Source organism: Hemicordylus capensis, chromosome 2 (assembly GCF_027244095.1).
Source record: "Hemicordylus capensis ecotype Gifberg chromosome 2, rHemCap1.1.pri, whole genome shotgun sequence".
Lineage (NCBI taxonomy): Eukaryota > Metazoa > Chordata > Lepidosauria > Squamata > Cordylidae > Hemicordylus > Hemicordylus capensis.
Window position 1 is genome coordinate 14,896,395 of NC_069658.1, and position 20,348 is coordinate 14,916,742.

General features: G+C 44.4%; 1 protein-coding gene and 1 non-coding gene across 8 annotated transcripts in view; both read right to left on the bottom strand.

The window, feature by feature from the left end:
* MYO5B (myosin VB) overlaps positions 1–20,348 on the bottom strand; it is a 390,467-nt gene that overhangs the window by 144,919 nt on the left and 225,200 nt on the right. For all 7 annotated transcript variants that reach the window (XM_053303356.1, XM_053303361.1, XM_053303354.1 and 4 more), the window contains 3 exons: positions 16,456–16,563; positions 14,289–14,398; positions 10,777–11,042 (listed from right to left, as the gene is read on the bottom strand). In XM_053303356.1, coding sequence (XP_053159331.1) covers positions 10,777–11,042; positions 14,289–14,398; positions 16,456–16,563 — 484 coding nt within the window. The remainder of the gene's footprint in view (positions 1–10,776; positions 11,043–14,288; positions 14,399–16,455; positions 16,564–20,348) is intronic.
* Positions 1,267–1,338, bottom strand: TRNAA-UGC (transfer RNA alanine (anticodon UGC)). The gene has a single exon. It is a non-coding gene; the product is annotated as a tRNA-Ala (tRNA).

Here is a 20,348-nt window from a genome sequence, read left to right on the forward strand (position 1 = left end):
CAATTTTACTACTTCTTTATTATTGATGGAGAGCTGGTGTAGATGACCGTTTAGGAGCGTTAACTCTTAAGTTGGAAAATTCCTATTCAAAAATCTTGCCTTTGCCAAATCACATCTTTGTAGCCTCAGTCCCAGGATAATAATACTACAATACCAGGGTAATAGTACTGGCCTACCTTACCAAATTATTCTAAGCATTACTGAGTTAATGTGTGTAGTATTCTTTAATAAAACTCAGTGCATCTGCTACCCCTGCTAACTTGGCCAAGAGGCACTTTTTAACGTGGTGATTCTCTTTATTTAGCAGGGGGAGAGTAACTGGCCTTATCCACCCCCAGCATAGTACCTCTAGTGACTGTTGCTGGTGTTTATTTTATGTTTCTTTTTAGATTGTGAGCCCTTTGGAGACAGGGATCCATCTTATATATTTATTATTTCTCTGTGAAAACTGCCCTGAGCCATTTTTTGGAAGGGCGGTATAGAAATTGAATAAATAGATTTTTTTTTTAAAAGTATTGTTATACTCAAAACCTTTATACTCTAGTTTTCACTAAGGAACCATTATTATTTCATTATTATAATGATATTATTTCATCACCAATAATAATATTATTTCATCACCAATAATAATAATAACAACTACTACTACTCCTCCTCCTCCTCCTCCTCCTAAGCAGCAAGTGTCCTGGGGCTTCAGGATCATCTAAACAACAGGTTGCTTACCTGTAATTTTGGTTCTTCTAGTGATCATCTGCTCTTTTACACAAATGGACTTTGCACATGCTGGGAGACCACGTTGGAATCTACCAAGCTTCTATCCCTGATTTGTCCCAAGGCTTTTGGATCATCTAAACCAGGGATTCCCAACCTTGAATCCCCCGATGCTGATAAATGACAACTCCCTTCATCCCCAGGGTGAAGAAAACTTCACATGGCTCTATGGTCGCCAGGCGTTGACACCGACTCAAAGGCACAACTTTATCTAACTTTATGGCAAGGGTTCACAACCTATGGTTCTCCAGATGTTGCTCAACTCCCATAATTCCCAGCCACAATAAAGAGCCACATGCTGGGAGCCGCTGGACTATGGAGTCCATACATATGGAGTCCTTTAATAGTCTAAAGCCTCTCCCCAGCACTTACACAAGAACCTGGAAGCTGCCGTATACAGAGGCAGATCATTGGTCCATTAGCTCAGTATTGTCTACGCTGACTGGCAGCAGCTCTCTAAGGTTTCAGGCAGGAGTCTTTCCCAGCCCTACTGGCAGATGTTGTCAGGGATTGAACCTGGGGCCTTCTGCATGCAAAGCAGATGCTCTACCACTGAGCTACAACCCCACCCCATTTGGCAGGAAGATACAGGCAACCAAGCTATGCTAGAGGTAGGAGAGTTCCCCTTAAGATTGCCGACTCCTCTGAATGGGTTCTGAGCAGCGTTGACTCAAGGTCTGAGGCAGGGTGCCAAATGCTGCCCCCTCAGTGGCACCTCCGTAATCTGCTGCCTGAGGTCAGTGCCCATCACCTCACCCCATGTCCACTTGTTAACAGCTCCAGCTTATCCCGACTGGCCTTCCTTTTTTATATGCTGCCTGCTCTCCTTTGGCCCACTAACCTGGTTTTACATCTTCTCATGAAAAATTGTCCCATTTGGTAGCACCCCTTGAAGCCCACAGCTGACTCCACAGTGAGACTCAGCAACAGAGCACCAGGCAGTTCCGCTATGCTTCCCTGGAGAGAGGGGAAGTTCAGCAGGCTCTGCTTTTCCTGATCTAGTACTGCAGGCACTACAGACCTTTCCACTCTCTTTACACAATGGAGGCACTGAAGACACTTGAATACTATAAGGGGGTATTTTGGTATGCTGGATGTCTGACTGCTACCAGCAGTGATTTAACATCAAAAAGAAGCTGCACTTATATCTAGCTGCACTTATATCTTGCCCCCCTTCCAACTAACTCAGAGCTGCAAACATGGGGATTAGTCTGTTTTTCACTTATAAGACTGCAAGGTAGATTGGGTAGAGAGAAACTCCCAGCTCCATAGCTGAGTGGGGATTCAAACCCAATCTATCCAGTCCTCCTAACCACTACACCATACCAGCTCTCTAGAAAATATGAGTTTTCTGCTTTGCTTAAAAACTGTACAACTATAGTTATATACTCCTAAGGCTGGGATCCCCAATTTTGGGTCCCATGTGTTGTTATGGCCCCCGATGAAGATATTATGGCTGCGGGTGATGGGAGCTGTAGTCCAAGAACTGAGGACCTAAACTTGGTGACTTTAGCCCTAGGGAGGTCTAAGTGTCTTCTGGCTGAGTAGTAGGGTTAGGCAGAAGGAAGCATTTATTTTCACAGAAATGTTAAGCCACAGATATTTTAAATGAAGGGTAACATAACATTTAACACAAAAGAGCTGGTTTAGTGTATTGGTTAAGAAACTGAGCGACAATTCTGGGCTTCTATAGTTCGAATCTCACTTCTACGATAAGTATATTAGGTGGCCTCTAGGCAAGCCACTCAATCTCAGCCTCAACTGCATTAAGGTGGAACTATTTATTTTTAAATTTATATCCCGCTTTTCCTCCAAGGAGCCCAGAGCAGTCTACATGGTTATATTTATCCCCACAACAACCCTGCGAGGCAGACTAGGCTGGCCCAGAATCACCCAGAGAGTTTTATGGACCAATGGGGATTTGAACCTGTGTCTTAGTCCAACACGCCAACAACTAGACCACACTGGCTCTTAATATGATTTACCTACTTTAGAGGGCTGTTGTAAGGATAAGACAATTCATGTGAAATGCTTTGAACACTTGAAAGAATGATACAAATGCTAAGTATTATGTAGGATTTGCTCACAATTTCAACATTCGGCAAATGCAGACTCAAATACAACCCTAATGTGTATTTTACCAATACTTCTTAAAAAGTAGAGTAGAAACAATGTAATAACAATTATACTCAGTGCCTTTTAAGTATGCATTTTAAATATCCACACAACATAGAACTGATAATTTGGTCTCAGTATAAACAAAACAAAAAGTAGGATAAAGCAATAGATCAGCAGTAAAGTTAATGCTTTGCATGCAAGCAGAAGATTCCAGATTCAACTCAATTCAAGTCAAGTCTGGATTACTGTAATGTGCTCTGCCTGGGGTAGCCTTTGAAGACAACCCCGAAGCTTCAGTTGGTCCACAATGCGGCGACTCACCTGCTTATGGGTGCTAGGAGATACGATAGTGTGACACCTCTCTTGCAGTCACTGCACTGGTTACCTATTTGCTTCCGGGTCCAATTCAAAGTGCTGGTTCTCACCTTTAAAACCCTTCAGGGCTTAGCACCTGCTTACCTGCAGGACCGCCTCTCTCGGCCAGTCCCGTCTCATGAGACCTTCTCAGGTTGCCCTTCTTTCGGTCCTGGTCTCAGAGAGGTCCATAGTACTAGGCCCATGGAAGGGGTTTCTCTGTTGCTGACCCTTCACTTTGGAATTCCCCCCCACCCAGACTTGGTCTGCCTCCTCCCTTTCAGCCTTCCAAACCTTATTGAAGATATTTCTTTTCCACCAGGTGTTTGCCCTTTAATTTTTTACCACCACCCCCCTTAGATCTCGAATGCTGTTCTTGTTTGTACATTGCCCCGAGTCTGTGGATCGGGGGGTATATTAAATTTCTTTTAAAATAATAAATAAATAAATTCCTGGCATCTCTGGGTAAGGCTCGAAGAGGCCCCTATCTGAAACCCTGGAAAGCTGCTGTCAACACAATACTGAGCTACACCGACTCAGAAAACAAAATCACAAAGAATGTCCCAAATCAAAAATCATGAAGAAATGGTCTAGCAGGAAAGTCTCCCGCGTGGCTAAAATCCAAATGGCATCTGGGCACATCAGATCCTAAATTACATCCTAAATCTCCTCAGGATATTCAGCAGCTCTCCAGCTTTCCACGCACTGGGTTCTCTTCCACTAATGTTTGGCAACATGCAGAATCCTGCAGTGTCTTGGAAGCAGGAGTCTGCTGACAGCTCAAAACTGTTTTGCTGTGCAATACCCAAGGGTACTTACTTCCAAGGCCAAAAAGTCTTGGTTGCAAGACTGTCTGGGTAAATTTTTTTTAATTGATTAAAATATGTATAACCCACCTTTATAGCCACCTGATGGCACAGCAAGGAAATGACTTGATTAGCAAGCCAGAGTTTGCCAGTTCAAATTCCCACTGGTATGTTTCCCAGACTATTGGGCAGCAGCGATATAGGAAGATGCTGAAAGGCATCATCTCATACTGCGCGTGATATGACAATGGTAAACCCCTCCTGTATCCTACCAAAAGACAACCACAGGGCTCTGAGGTCGCCAGGAGTCAACACCAACTTGATGGCACATTGGAAAATGCAGCTTCCATTGGAAAATGCAGCTTACAAGGTCATCACTGGCCACATCAAATAAGTCCAAAAGCTTTTCTTAAAAGCCAAGTCCTGGACACAAGTCGGAAAGTCCACAGTGAGTTGGACATGCTAACTTCTTTGGGGAGAACTTTAAGCAATCCGGACCAGTGTTTCTCAACAATTTTGGAGTCATGGACTTGTACATTCTTCGTGCACAGTTTCCCGGACCAGCAGTTAGTAAAGAGGTTACGAACATTCCAGCTGTCCTGGCTTCAGGAGCTAAAGGTGGGATTGTATCCCAATTTCAGATCCTGGTTTATTTACAAACTAGCAAGAATAAACAAAGATCGCCCAGTTTGGACATCAATGCAGATCCTGGTTTGTTCTAAACCAGGATCTGAAGTAAAATCCTTCCTCAGGAGCCAATGGGAGGGAAGCGTATATGTGCTAGAGGTCCTTGCACACAACCAGGATTCAATGCTGGCTCTGCATCACATCACAAATTTGTTCTGGGGGAAAGCCTATCCTTGAATTGTTCCACTTTTCAGATGGCAGCCTTGTTTAAGCAATGATGATGCTGTGCTACCAAAATTCTGCCCCAGCACTACCCCCTGATGCACAAGTTTGTCTAGATTTTTATCTGCAAAACACTGGAGGATATGGATGTTCACACAGCTCTAAATATTGTTTTCATTTTACCAGATTGATTGTTTTAATGGTTTATTTTACTGTAGGTCACTTTGGAAATTGCACAGAGAAGTGTCTAATGAGCTTGATAAAACAAACAAAATTGATTTTGCCAGTAAAGTCATAAACCAAGGATTAGGCTACCTGCAATCTCAAAAAGATTCAACTGCCCAGTGTATGTTTCTATATGTAGAGAAAATTTCTTTAATTCCATTTCCCAGACTGAATAAAAGCACTGCAAGCATTAATAATTTGCCTGCCTGGGGCTTGAGGGCTAGAACTTCCAGTTTCAAAGATGGAAAAACTGCTATGGCAGATCTGAGCAATTTAGTTCAAGGCCTATCCTTAGCCCGCTAGAATATTCGGGCTTCTCACACACATCCTGAGCTTATTAGGGCAGCAAAACTACATGTGGGCAAGCTAAAGCTCCTTAGGCAGCACACTGCCCTCAGTGAGTATGTGCTTGAGTTATGGGCTCTATAGAGATTCCAAAACGTTTTTCAAGAAAGAATAAGCTCTAAAGCTCTTAAAACTACAGACATCTCAAACGTACAATTCAGAGTTATTCCACTAACACCAAAATCCTAAGAAGCTAGATTAAAAACTCCCTTACTTTTCTTGTATTTTTAAAATCTTATTATTTTATAAACACAGTGGCTGGCATGCAGATTAACAAGGTGCTTGCAACAATGTGCTGCACAAACTAGGGATGTGCGAACAAATTTGAGGTTGAGCCAGTTTGCCATCAAACTGGTCCAGCTTGACCTTGAGCCCCCCCCCCCCCCGCCGGGGCTTGGGGGTTCTAATGGTTATTTAAAAATAAATAAATAATAGAATGACTCACCAGTGGGTCCCGCGGCCTCAGGGGTGCTTGTGCGGCTGCGTATGTGCGTCTCCACAATCTAACATTGTTGTTTTTTTAAACGTGAGAACCCCCAAACAGACTCAAATTTGAGCTGAGCAGGCGGGTGGGGGGAGGTCGGTGGCACAAAACCAAAAATGCCTGGCCAACCTCTTCATCTGTTTACAATGCAGGGAATGTTTGTGTAAGAGCACAATAGCACAAAAGCAGAACAGCACAACTTTGGGATGTTGCACAGCTACACAATTTTCTTGTGCATGTGCAACTTTGCTTGCTGCACTATAGCTTTTTTAGTCTAGATGTCTTTGTATCCCACCCTTTGATCCCCCAAATGGGACTTCTGGCAGCTAACAATCATATTTAAGCTAAGTACAATACAAACAATATAAACCAATTAAGCAATCCAACCACAGAAACAGTAGCAAAATCCAGCAGCTACAAAATAATGAACACCCAAACTCAAAGCAATGGGCCCGAACAAAGACCCACTGAAAAAGCAGCATTTTTGCCTTTCTATGAATGGCAGGGGCAGGGAAGAGGTTAACTGTATTGTTTTAGGGGAAGGATTCTAAAGCCCACTGAGAAGGTCCTCTCTTGTGTATCGACCCACCTCACTTCTAAAATGTGTCAACATGGTTGAACACTCACTAGAAATAATTTCTCTCTCCAGCACATGTGTTTTCACAAGCATAGCCTAGTGATTCACACATTAAAATGTTATCGTGTCATGAGCCACATTCTCAATGTATTTTTCGACATGCAAGTAGGGAAATCCAACATCAGAAGCAGATAAAGCTAGAGCATGCTCCAGTCATAGCCTAACATCCCAGATTTCTGTACTCTGTTTATATTAACTCAATCAACATACATGAAATATGCATATACACTGTAATTTCAATGTGGACAAAAAACCCTACTTAACCTTTGGTTAAGCTGCACTGAAAGCTATGCTCAATAAAATATTTGCCAGCAGTGTCCCCCATGGCTTGGCTGAGCATTGGCACACAAAGTTCATGTACAGCCGCATCGGTCAGATTTTACAGGATAGTTGAGAATCAGCAGGTGGCTGACATTAAGCATGCTGGCAGACCTTAGACCAAGTCAGACCGCTGGTCCATTGAGCACAGTGTCATGTACTGGCAGTGGCTGCTCTCCAAGGTTTTGGACTGGATCCTTCCTAGACTGCTTGGAGATGCCAAGGATTGAACCTGGGACTTTCTGAATGCAAACCAGGTGCTTTTCCAATGAACTACAGCCCTTCCCCAAAGACACACATTCAGTAGATGGGTTTAGAGTTTGATTTACTAGTACAATATGGATGGGAAAGAAATTCCCTTTGAGTTCAGTTGGCAAGAAACCTTGAGAGCTATTTGCCATCCATTGTAGTATGTGGCTTGGCCCACTAGTGCCATCTGGAGGTGTTCCTACAGAAGAAGCCATTGATAGCCTGAAGTGGCAATAATGGGTGCCTGTCCCTGAAGAACGAAGGCCAGCCTTGCCATAAGGCAGAGTGGAGCACCTGGCTTCAGGAGGCAGATCTGCATGACATTAATGGACAACATATTGTCAGCCCTTTGTTCATTTGTAAGAACAATGGGACGACAGATTTGGATTTTCTGTTTCAAGTGTCAAAATGCATTCTGTGGGGGGAAATATGCACATAACCCCAATTTGTTGTGGTGGTAATTATGGCTTGGAGCCAAAGAACTATGAGCAGAAGGAGGAAATGTGCTCTTTCACAAACTCTTTACACAAGCATTAGTAGAAGACTTGTTCATTTTAAAAAACTTATAGCCCACTCCTTTCAGGATCACATCTTCCTAGAGCAGCTGACTAAACTAAAAATAATATATAGCATTATAATGGAATCAGTATAAAAATCCCACATTAAAACCTGCTCTTTTCACGGTGCAGCCTCACAATTACTGTATGACAAACAGAGGAAATAAGGAAGCTACACCCCATAGCCTGAAAACTCAAGTGGGCTATAAAAGGGGTCTTGAAAAGAACTTGTATCAGCCTTGAGTAAGGCCAACGGAAACATTTCTCTGGGTTTCAGGTCACTTTTCTTACGCAACACTCTTCCGCTACTTCAGAAGCAGCCCTCCTGTGAGCCGAAGATGCCTCCCACTAGTGGAAGAGCACCTTTGGATTGAAGCTGATGAATTCGATTTATAAAACTATGTATTAAAACAGGGGTTCTCAAACTTGGGTCCATAGATTACAATGCCCATTGTCCCTAGTCACAATGATTGAAGGCCATTGTGGGAGAGGATGATTGGAGTTATAGTCCCACAACATTTGGGGACCCATGTTTGAGATCTCCTGTATTAAAATGCATCTCTGCACTTGTCAGACTGGGGCAGGGCTTTTTCTCTCTTTATTGCACAGTGCCTAATGTACTTTTTAGTACTTTCTAAATAATTCTCTCTTCCCTGCACTCCCCTTTGAATGCGAGGCGGAAGCTCAGGGAGGGAAAGAGCAAGTCACTAATGCATCCTCTCTTGCTCACTTCTCTGCAATATCCAAAGGAGTTCACAAAAGGTGCCTCTCTGGAATGTGCCTCTTTTCTGCAGGAGGTACATTTACATCCTAGGGTGATCTGGGAGGCTGGTAGATGGAAGGTCCAACTTGTGGGGAGGGTTGGACGGGTTCTTCTGCTTCAATTCTGCAACTTGCGTCTCTATGGATGCACCCTCACAGAAGTTCAAGAAGAGAAGACAACAGCAGCCGCTAATCATCTCCAGTATTCCTCACAGCTAAAGCTCTTTTGCTAAAGAGATCATATTTCTGACACTCTGCTGGCAAAGCTCCTTCTAACGAAGAAGCCCTTTGATCAGCTAAATAATGGCACTTTGCCCCAGTTTCTTTTTCTTTAAGAAGGGCGATTCCACCCTGTCCTTTGCCAAATATAAGAATAAGCAACAACTGGTGGATGAGCAGAGGAAGTTTCACACTTAGAGACATTCTCATGTTTAACTTAATCTTTCATGAGTATTATCCTCAAAATTCAGTATCTTGTTTTCAGCTCAGACCTTTCTGACTGGCATACACTGGTCTGCCTTGCCTTCATGCCTCTCTTTTTTCCTTTGCCACTAGTAGCTTTTGGCTTCTCACACTTCTATCCTTGGCAGGGAGAACTTCCTCGGAAATAAAGGGGTCCTGTCAGGATTTACCTACATTTAAAAAAATTCCAACCATCTGCACACCTCTTTTCTATCATTCACTAAGGTGTTGGGAGCATCTCCTCTGTGACAAAAGCATAAAGAAGCTTCTTAGTTTAAAAAGAAAGAGGACTACAGGGTGATAGCCTGACAACAATGTACCCTATTATGAATAGTGCAACGAGAGTGGATTGAGAGCTACCAGGCCCATTCACACGTTATGTTCAACACTCATATGAGTGTATAGAGGTACAGATCTGTACACAGGTACAGTCATTCACATGTTATGCTGGACACATATTATGCTGAACACTTTCTATCTGTCCCATGTAAGGGCCTGTACCGAGGTTCATTTTTAAAATGAACACTAGAACCAGGGGGGTCATCCAATGCAACTGAACGGCAGGAGATTTAGGAAGGACAATAGTCCTTCCTAAAGGAAGGACTTTTAATATATTGAAATCACTGCCATGAGTGAATTCCATAATCTACGGAATTCAATTTTTCACAGAGAAAGAAATAAGATGGATCCCTGGCCCAGAAAGGCTCACAATCTAAAAATAAACTTAAGGAAGACACTAGCAACAGCCACCAGAGGGATGCTGTGCCAAAGATGGACAGGGATAGTTGCTCTGCCCTCTGCTAAGTATAAGAGAATCGCCACTTGAAAAGGTGCTTATTTAATTAGTGAGCAGGGGTATCACAGAGATAAAGGGTAGTTTAGTTGGCTTTAAAAGGGGATTAGAGAACTCATGGAAGAGAAGTATATCCAGTGGCATAGCCACCACTGGACAAAGGAAGACAAGTGTTCCTGGGCCATCAGTTTTGGGTAGGGGGGTGCACATCACCCTCTTGCCATCCTCCTGTGGCCAGCTGGTAAATGAAGCCCTCGGTGACTGGCAGCATGAGGTGTGGCCCATCACCCACTCCTTCCCGGCCAGGGCTATACCTAGGAGGGTGTGGGGCTGTGGGGTGAGCAGCACCCACCCTCAGCCACTCCCCTCCACCGCCACCATTCTGCTCCTGCAGCAGCACCATAGATGCCCCCTCCAACCCCGTGTCCCCCTCCTCCTAGGATCAGGGCTGTCTGGGAGGGAGGCTGCACCAAGCCGGCCAGAACCTGGTGGAAGGACGAGAGAATTGCAGCAACCACCTTGCCCAGCCAGCCTATGGCTCCTCAGTGGAGCCCAGGCAGCAGCAGCAGGAGCAAGAGACTCAGGAGCCACTGCTGCTGCTGCCCGGACCCCACCGTCTCTCTCCCCCAACTACCTGCCAGACTAGCAGCCGGTGAGGTAGGCTTGGGTGGTGGCCAAGGTGGCGTGTGGTTGCTTTTAACAGTTCCTGAATACCAGCTGCAGAGGGGACATGCCTTCATCTCCTGCTTGTGGGCTTCCCAGAGGCATCTGGTGGTCCACTGTGGGGAAACAGGGTGCAGGACTGGACAAGCATCAGACTAATCTAACAGGGTTCTTCTTATGTAAAGTAATGAATTCCAGACTGGTGTTTAGCTGGGTCCGTAACTAATCATGGCAGTATGCACACACATATACCCTGGTGTTAGTTTGCAAAGCAAAGAATTCCTGGCAGTCAGATGTATGGTTGGCCGGGCATACAGAAGAAAATGGCTTAGAAAACACCAAAGCAATAGAAACCAGGCGCGGGTGGGGGACATTCTGCCTACCCGTAGATGTCCAGGACCCCGATAAAGGAATGCTGCTTGACCGTCGTGTACAGGGCCTTGTTGATATGCTCCACAATCCAGTTGAACAGCTGGGCATAAATGTGCTTGGCCAGGGCGTTCCTGGCATTCACAACTTGCTGGACAGACATGTTCTTGATGTAGGTCTCCGAAGTGGTGACCAATTTGCGATGGCAAAGCCAGTGTTCCATCTGGCTGTGCTCCACTCCCAGCAATCTGCAAAAATTATGCAGGTGTTCATCCTGTTTCTAGGATACAAAGAAAGATATCCAATTCAGAAAAGCCTGCCATGCCCACCGTCTGATGCCAAGAACTTACTTGTCTCTCTGATTCAACATGGGCAGGGGAGGGAGAGGCGGGTGTTACGCTAGCAGAAATGAAGCTTATTCCTAAAAGTGCAGCTTCCAGCTTCATTCCCCAGCCTTGGCACTGGTCAAATGCCACTCAAAATAAACTGGCCACCACAACTCCTACATAAGAGTTATTTTTAATAAGAGATATTACTATTTCAACCACCCGCAGATAGCATATTCTGCTAAGTTAGCCAATTTATTTATTGTATTTCTATACTGTCCCATCTGTCAGCTCTCTGCAGTTTATAAGTAAAACACCAACATACTCCATTAAAAAAAAAAAAAAAAAAAAACAACACCGAAACAAAACATAAAACAGTTGAACACAATTTAAAGTAATTTAAAAACCCTGGATGGCCAGACCAAAAAAATAAGTCTTAAGGGCTCTCTTGAAGGCCAGTAATAATGTTGATCCTCTGATTTCTGTGGGGATCCCATTCCACAGCCTTGGAGCAACTGCAAAGGCGACCCAATCCCAAGTCATCACCAGATCAATCGGTGGCAGCTGAAGGCAGACCTCCCCAGATGACCTAAATGTGCAGCGGGAACATGTAGAAGGTAGTTCTCTAATGTCACACAGACCTAAGCCATTCAGGGCTTCAAGGGTGATAACCAGCACTTTGTATTTTGCCTGAAAATGTATTGGCAGTGCAAGTGCTCAAGCACAGGCATGATGCTTTTTGTTGTAAATCGCCCAGACTCTTGTGTTTTGGGCGGTATATAAATGTGTTAAACAAAAAAGTAATAATAATGATGTGGTCTCTTCGGGTTACCTCCAAGACCATCTGGTTGGCCATCTCCAGACTATGTACAAAGGCATACCATATTGTTAACTATGGTGCAGAAAAACAAGATAGACATATTTCACAAAAATAAAAATAAAATATTCAAGTCACCTGATGGTGAATTTCCCACCCTTCGGTCATATTGTCTGCAGGGGTCAACAACCTATGTGGCATGCATGCTGAAAGTGGCATGTGAAATGATTTTGAGTGGCATTTACACACCGTCTGGAATCCTCTCTGGACTTGCTGAGCATGGCCAGAAGTGATCTGCTCTGACCAATGTGGTCCAATGAGGGATGCCTATGGGGTGTTGTGGCCTTCCCCCCACTGTCAATCAACTGAGAGATGGCCAGGTGGGGCTGGGCTTGCCTGCTGCTGATCAGCTGGTGGGGAGGGCTGCACTATAGGCTTCCCTCATTGTGGCCACATTGGCTGGCTAGAGCAGATCACTCCTTCCTGTGCTCCAGGGAGGATTCCCAAAAGTGTGTGTCCCTGTCACCATTCAGCTGGGTTATGTATGGAGAAATACGGCAGGTGTGGATGGTACCCACCGACAACAGGCAAATGTGACGCAGAACAGCATACTGATTGCTAGTACAAAGCACGATGCAAACTGGACCAGCAAGTTTCCCCACTCCCAATCCATGTCAGTGGTGAGTGTAGGGAAGCTTGTCAAATAATTACTTCCTCAACTCTCAAAGAGACCTCAGGTTGGCTGCTGTGTGGAACAGGATGCTGGACTACACAGGCCTTGGGCCTGATCCAGCAAGGTTCTTAAGTGCCTATGTCCAAATCCTAGTACACTGTTCGCAGCTGAGAGCCAACAAGCAGAACCAGATCCAATATGAGCTGTGAGTGAGGGTCATGCCCTGCTACCGTCTTCTCTGCATAATCCATGTTTTGCTACACTGAGTTGTGTCATCACTAATTAAATGAGGTAAGAGATGGAGGTAGTATTGCAGAGCTGCACTTACATTTTAATTAAATAATGCCACTATCATGAAGGGGAGACAACACTATGAGATGAGGCTTGCTTATGCACCCAGTTTGTCTAAGCCCTAAAATTAAACAGCCCATCGCAACATCTCTCAGGTAACTCTATAGTACAGGGAAACCCTTGTTCGCATTTTAATTAAAAACAAAAATACAAACTTCTTTGAATGGGCCTTGACTGCTAATAGGGCAGACTGGACAGAAATGCAATTATTGTGCACCAACTGTCAGAATAATGAATACACCAAGAGAGACATACAGTTAGTGCAGCTTCAAGACCAGCTTCCTTTTTAGGTGTGTTATTTGTGTGCTTGTATTTTGTTCAGCGTTCCCCCTCCCACTAAATTGCCACATGGGGACGGACGGTTATTTAGAGCATCTGCACGGCATGCGGAAGGACCCAGGTTCAATTCCTGGCATCTCCAAGTACGGCTGGCAGAGACTCCTGCCTGAAATATTTGAGAGCTGCTGCCAGTCGGTGCAGAACAATACTGAGCTAGATGAAGCAATGGACTGGCTCTGCATAAGGCAGCTTCCTATGTTCGATGCACATCTCAACCACAAGCAGCCCTACTACAAAGCAAGGCGAGGCAGGCAGCAAAATTCTGGATGAAACGAAACAAGTGAACAGAAATGATCTTGTATAAATCTTACCGAACACAATAACAGGAATTACACCCAGAAATGTTTCCTGCTTTCTTAAAGGACACCGACCTCTCTCTGTCGCGTACCTTTATGCCTGGAACTCCTACCCAGTACATCTAAATGGTGCCACCTCTCCCTTTCTTCCTTCAAAAGCCAGTTTGAAACCAAGCTGTGAGGCCTTTGTCCAAATGAAGCTTTCTTAAAACAAATGGATTTGGGTGGCTGGTGGAAACTTGCTAGTGAACACACCCCACCTACTTGGAGTAGGGCTGCAGAGAAACAGTTTGGTGTTTGGATGTAGTCAGCAACTGAAGAAGCAGCCTAGGTTCTGCAGCTTAGTCAACAAGGAGCAGATGGGGTGCGGGAAAGACACATCACTAATGCATGCTGATTTCTTTGAGGGGAAAGGCTGCTTTATGGACCATTGTACACTGTCTGGGTACTTGGCTTGCCCCTTTATTCATAATCTGTATATTTGTAAGTAAACCAGTATTACAAAAGCACAATAGTATCTATAACTTGTATACTATTATACAAGGAATAGTATCTCCTTGCAAGGGAGCTGAAAATGCACCCCTGGAACTTCCTGCAACTAGAGCAACAGAGCTGCAACACAGTAATGAAGGAGCCCCTTTCAGCCACACTGAAGCTATTTATCTGGATTTAGGGATGCATCAAATGGTACAAATAGCATTTTCTATGCCTGCTAAGAACTTACTGAAATACTGCACGACTCTCCATCACGTTCTGATATAATGTCCAAATTTCCAAGGTGTAGGATGGCAGCAAGGATCTTAAAAATGGTCATCTGATGGGAGTCCTTCACTCCTGAAAAACAAGCAAGCAAGCAGTTCAGGTACAAACTAATGCACCTACTTTACATGCAGCCACCATCTTGGTTCGGGGTACATGACATTAGGAACCACGTCATTCAGGTGTCCTTATGTGGCACAACATCTGTACAAATTTGGTGCAAATTGCGGGCATTGTGAAGTTGTGAGGGACACACAATGACAGCTATGTGATCTCATAAGGGTACTCTCTCTATGCAGAAAGTAGGTAAAAGTGATACCCAGTTTCCATAAAGCACATATAAATGGAGAGTAGTCACTGCATGTTTGCAAGACATCTATGTGGTCTGAATTCTGTTCCCACACTGAGCATCTCAATTTCCGTTTTTTAAAAAAGTGCCTATACCTTAGAACTGCAAAATTATACTTGGAAATATGTGGGCAATTCCTGCTGAAAACCCAAAAGCCGGGGAAGCCACTGGATTAATTTCTGAAGGATGGTGACAGAGCTTAAGTGGCCCTCCCTAGGGCAAGCAAAAGCAGAATTACTCAAAACAGTGATAATTCCATGGATGATACCATGAAAACCAAAAGAAATAAGGCAAGACTACCCAGTTTGAATTATTCGGAGATAATATAATTCACCTTTTCTTGCTGCAAAATTTGGATTGCTTGAGTACAGGATTTTAAACTTATCTTTTCAGCACAAATCCACATGAACCTGCATCATCATCATCATCATCATCATCATCATCATCTTTATATACCGCCTGATTCCGAAGGCTCTAGGCGGTTCAGAAAGCATATACATTTAGATGACCTGTAAACAACTGTACCCCAAATGAGGTATCTCACAAAAAACATCTACTCTTTGTACATGTTCTCTTGTAAAAACATCCATGAATGCCAGGTCTCTTTTAGTTATGCACATGCTCTGTCGTGGGATCCAGGGCCATCTTTTTTTGTGCATTATTCCTCATGCACTTTGATTGACAGATGAAATTCCAGTCCAGTGTCCCTGCCAAATGGGGTTATGTGGGAGTCTATGAGGAGCAGGACTTTTTTAGTGGTGGCAACAATTCTGGAATTCTGCCCCATTTCTTCCCTACCTAGGAAGCTCACCATGCCCCTTCCTTGCTCTCCTTTGGGAAACAGGTTACAATCTGACATTTTCATTAAGATTTTGGGCCTGGATATCTTGAGTTGCAACTGGATTCCTGCTTTTTCTTGAAATGAAAGAGAACTTGTTTCTGCTTATTTAGTTGTACTGTTTTCATTACCGACACAGTGCATTTTGCTGCTTGGATAATGATAACATTTTAAACCATTGTTTTAGCCAATTTAAAGTCACTGCATCAAGCAGCATATACATGTTTAAAATTAATCTGTGCTTGAAACAAATGGCACAGGTTAAGAGGCCCTCTTGGTGTGCATTGCCCTATGGCTTTTAAAGCACTGCTTCCACTGAAAATGTGGGATGTGGGATCTGAACACAAAGCAACAAGTACTAGTTTTTTTGTGGATGCTTGATTGGCCCAGAGTATCAAAAATGTAACCAGCATGGCAACTTTAAGTCTGCATGAGGTGGGCAAGTGTGTAGTTGAGCATCTTCTCTGCATGCACAAGGTCCCAGGTTCAATCCCTGGCATCTCCAGGAAAGGCTGGGGAAAAACTCTAGAGTACCGCTACCAATTAGGGTATATTATACTAAATTAGATGGACCAAAGATGTGCTTCAGTGTAAGGCAGCTTCCTAATCCCTACAACCTCCATTGTAGTTGTAATCCAGTAAAATCTGGGGACCAAAATGAGAACCCCTGGGTTAAACGTTGCAGACCTAATTGTTTCACTGATGAAAACACACACACACACACACATGCACACACCCCTGCCTATGACCCAAGCCATAATCTCAAATTATGTAATCAGAAAAACAGGGTAAAGCCAACGACTTTCTCTTGCACCACCCAGATTTATGCTTCCACGTGTCACATATCACACTGAAGTTCCTGAGGGGTTATTCAAAGCTTTTGCAAAGTGGTATCATCCAAATGGTCTACTGGGAAGCATCCAAGACATCTTTAAAACCTCTTACCAAGTAGCGTGAAAGCATGCCTGGTTTTCTCAAAGTCATCTGCGTCATCTACTCCTTCAATGGACGTATCGCCTCCCAGACATGTGTAGAAAAAGTCTTCAGCACAAGCTGCGAGGGGGGAATTGGAGAATGAAGAACACACACACAGAAACACAGAAGCAACATTACTTGCCAATTCATATTTCATTTAACATGCTTTTAATGCATTAACTTGGCAAGTCAACGCTATACATATTCGTCTTCATATGAAACACCCCAGAATACACCACGCCCAGCTGACGAGAGCTCCGTTTCTGGGTTACTTCACCAGGAAGTCAGTGCCTTGTTAAAGTGGTACCGCCTTTCCCTCAGCTTTCCCAGCCACTGAGACACGTAGTCTTAAAGCTTGTGCCGCTTCTTGAAGTTATTTACTTGAAAAAGCAGTGTCAGGAGCTGCCTGGAGGATTTCAAAATGACATCTCAGCACATCTTCCATTAAGAAAAATTACTCAAGAGGAGGTGCAGCAATTTGTAATTTCGGCCGGCATGGTGATTCACTTAAGGAGATGCTGCCTGCCTCAAGTCTTCAAAATGAGTTAGGCAGAAAAATTAAATTCAGCATCTCTTGCACTAGAGAAAGAAAACATTTTCCTTTTTGAAGTGAATCATAAAAAAAACCACCCCACTGCTTATTTTCCTCTGTTAGTTTATGGGAGTGAGTCTCTGTCATATTGCTAAAAATGTAGATTTGCTACCCAATTATACACATAACAGACATTTACAACTTCAGTTTCCATGACTAGTTCAATGGTTCTGCCTGATTAATTGTGCATCCAATGAACTCTTCCTAAGGATAGTGAGCAAAGTCATTCTCTTCCTAACTTTCAGTTTTATCTTCCTTTAATCAAATAGCATAGCTTTATTTGAAATCTGAACAAGAATTTAGATACCCATCTCAAGGTGTGTTTCATGAGGACTAGTGGGCCTAGCAGAGAGACCAATAGACAAATAATTGCTGACAAAAGCAAGGTTGTGCTATTTGTGAATACTGTGAGGAAACAAAACTCTGTTTAGGTGCATCAGTTCCCACACCTGCAAAACACCAGTTCACAAAGGCACTGTATCACTTGCTTTCTTTATACACTGGTAGCTGAATATTTGAAATGACACGACTGAAAAGCATTGGGTTTGGGTGACATTAAAGTGCTACCTGGTGGCCAATATGTGAGGGGTCATTCATACATGCAAGCCACCACTTGATGCTGGACTCATCAAGAGATTAGCTTGCATGTATGAACTTGCCCAAGCACTAGACACAGAGTACACTGACTATATAGTAAGAAATAACTATGACACACACAGCTGGGCTCTCCCTCACTAGAGATTTTCAAACAGACTCCGGGCAACCATCTGTCAGAGAAGCTGGAGCAGATTCCTGCACTGAGCAATGGGTCTGACTAGAAGTCCTAAAAGGTCCCTACAAATGCTAAATATCTATAATTCTATGATAACTTCCAGTAATGGAAGGACCCCCTAGACCGTCTTAATTCTGGTCATGATGACTGGCACCATCTCTGGCTGTAGAATCACCCAGAACAAATCACAGAAGGCTTGACTCTTGTGTGTCTCAATCCAGGAGGATTCCTCCTTGTGCGTGATCATTTATATTTTAATATCTATTACAGGGGTGGCCAAACTGAGGTCCCAGCTGTTGCCAGACTAATTTCCATCATCCCCAGCTGCAGTTTACAGAGGGAGAACATCAGGTTGGCAGCTTCTGTTCTATTATCTATTATATTAATCCTCATAGACGTGCCCGTGAGGATGCGTCCCGGCAACCCAGCAGATTGACTGGGCGGCAGAGGCTCTCCGGATTGGCTGGGCGGCAGAGGCTTGCAGGAGGCCGTTGGCTGCTGCCAAGGGAAATGGCGGTGGTGGTGAGGAGGAGGCGGCAACGGCGGGCCCGGCCACTCCAAGGACTCAGGCGGCGGCAGGAGGGAATGGGCAGGGAGGCGGCGTGCTCAGCTCCGGTGGCGAGGCGGTGGTTTCGGGCTCGGCCGTGGTGGCAAGGCAGTGGGCTCCTGAAGAGTAGGGGGGGCGCCAAGCGGGCGGCGGCAGGCAAAGCCCTGCCGCCCTGAAGAGCATGGGGGGGGGGGCCAAGCGGAGGACGACGCTGGAGGCAAAGGGGGGTGCAAACCGGGCAGCAGAGGTGGGCATGGCCCCCCGGCTGCCGGGCCAGCCAGAAAGATGGGCATGCCGGTGGGGGGCGACCCAATTAGCGCACAGATTATCTGTGCGGGGTCAGCTAGTATGTTATTTATTTTATTTATCGTATTTATATACCGCCTGATATGTGTATCTCTAGGCGGTGTACACAATTTAACACAAATATAAAACAGAGTAAATGCAATTTAACGTAACAAAAAATTAAACCAATTTCATGGGATAAAAACAATTGAACAGTTTAAAATGAATTTAAGTGAAAAGCCTGAGAAAACAGGTGTGTCTTCAGGGACTTCCTAAAAGCCAACAGAGATTGAGTTGCTCTTATTTTGACCGGGAGCATATTCCAAAGCCCCGGGACAGCTACAGAGAAGGCCCGGTCCTGAGTCGCCACCAAATGAGCCAACGGCAACTATAACCAGACCTCTCCAGATGATCTTAGTAAGCAACAGGGTTCATGACAAAGAAGGTGCTCTCTTAAGTACCCTGGATCCAAGCCGCTGAGGGCTTTATAGGCAATAGCCATCATCTTGTATTTCGCTCGGAAACATATCGGCAGCCAGTGCAGTTCTTTAAAAATTGGTCTTCTATGGTCCCTTCAGGTTGTCCCAACATCCTGTTCTGACAGGGAGCTCCCTGTTTCTCAACAGGGTTGCTTAGCAAGCCTACATCTGCTCAGTTTCAGAAAAACCAACAGCATCTGGTCTTCTCAGACCATTCACTGGGAACTCTTGTGATGTGGTGCATTATGTACATACACATGTAGAAATATACTAAGCCTGTAAAACTGCCCCCTCAGTTTCATGGCCCCATTTGTAGGCTGCAACATTATTGGGGGCATTTCTGCCATTTACAGAAGGCCATGAAACCACTGGTGCACCTTACTTCTTTGGAATGGAAACTGTCATTCCCCCGCTCAAACGGTAGAAAATAATCCTATGGGCATTTTTTTTTGTGGGGGGGGGAATGACAGGATGTTTTGCCCGCCCCCCCCCATCACGTTCCCCAAAATGTGAAAGAGGGGAGATGGCTTCAAGCGCCAACTCCATACCTTTCCCCACCCTCCACAAATTCTGTCAGATGTTTGGTGTAGCCTTAAAAAAAACACACACACACACACACACTGTGTGTATGTGTATGTCCTGGTAACAGTGCGGTGTTGAATACATACAGGGTCAGGCTGCTGTGTGTATTCATCCATAAGCATGAATGAAAGCAGCAAGCCTGTGTGTCTCAACTAAACCATCTCTCCCCAGTTCTTAAAAATTCCATTTCAAACAAAGCCTTTCAATTTTTGGTCGAAGACTGTCTGCTCTGCCCTGAGAGCAGAGAACAAGCCATTTTGAAATAAATACGAACACTCCCACCAAGAGACAAGCCCAGCTGGAGGCCACGGATGCTTTCTCATTTCAAAAGCTTTAAAGCCAAAAGAGAAAACACAAACATTTCATTTCCCATCCAATTAAATACCTTGCGGGAATAACCCACCCAAGCTCTTCACTTTCTGTGACCGCTAGCTTTTTCCATAATGTGTTTCCCTTCCAGACAGCAGAGCTCTAAGCTACAACTTTAATATAATAAAAGAGGCTTTCCTTCTTGTGCCAGGGAAACAACTTCTCCTTCTGTCCCCCCTCCTGCTTCCCTGTGCAGTCACCTGACATTGTGGACAGGATTCTGTGTTGTTTTATATT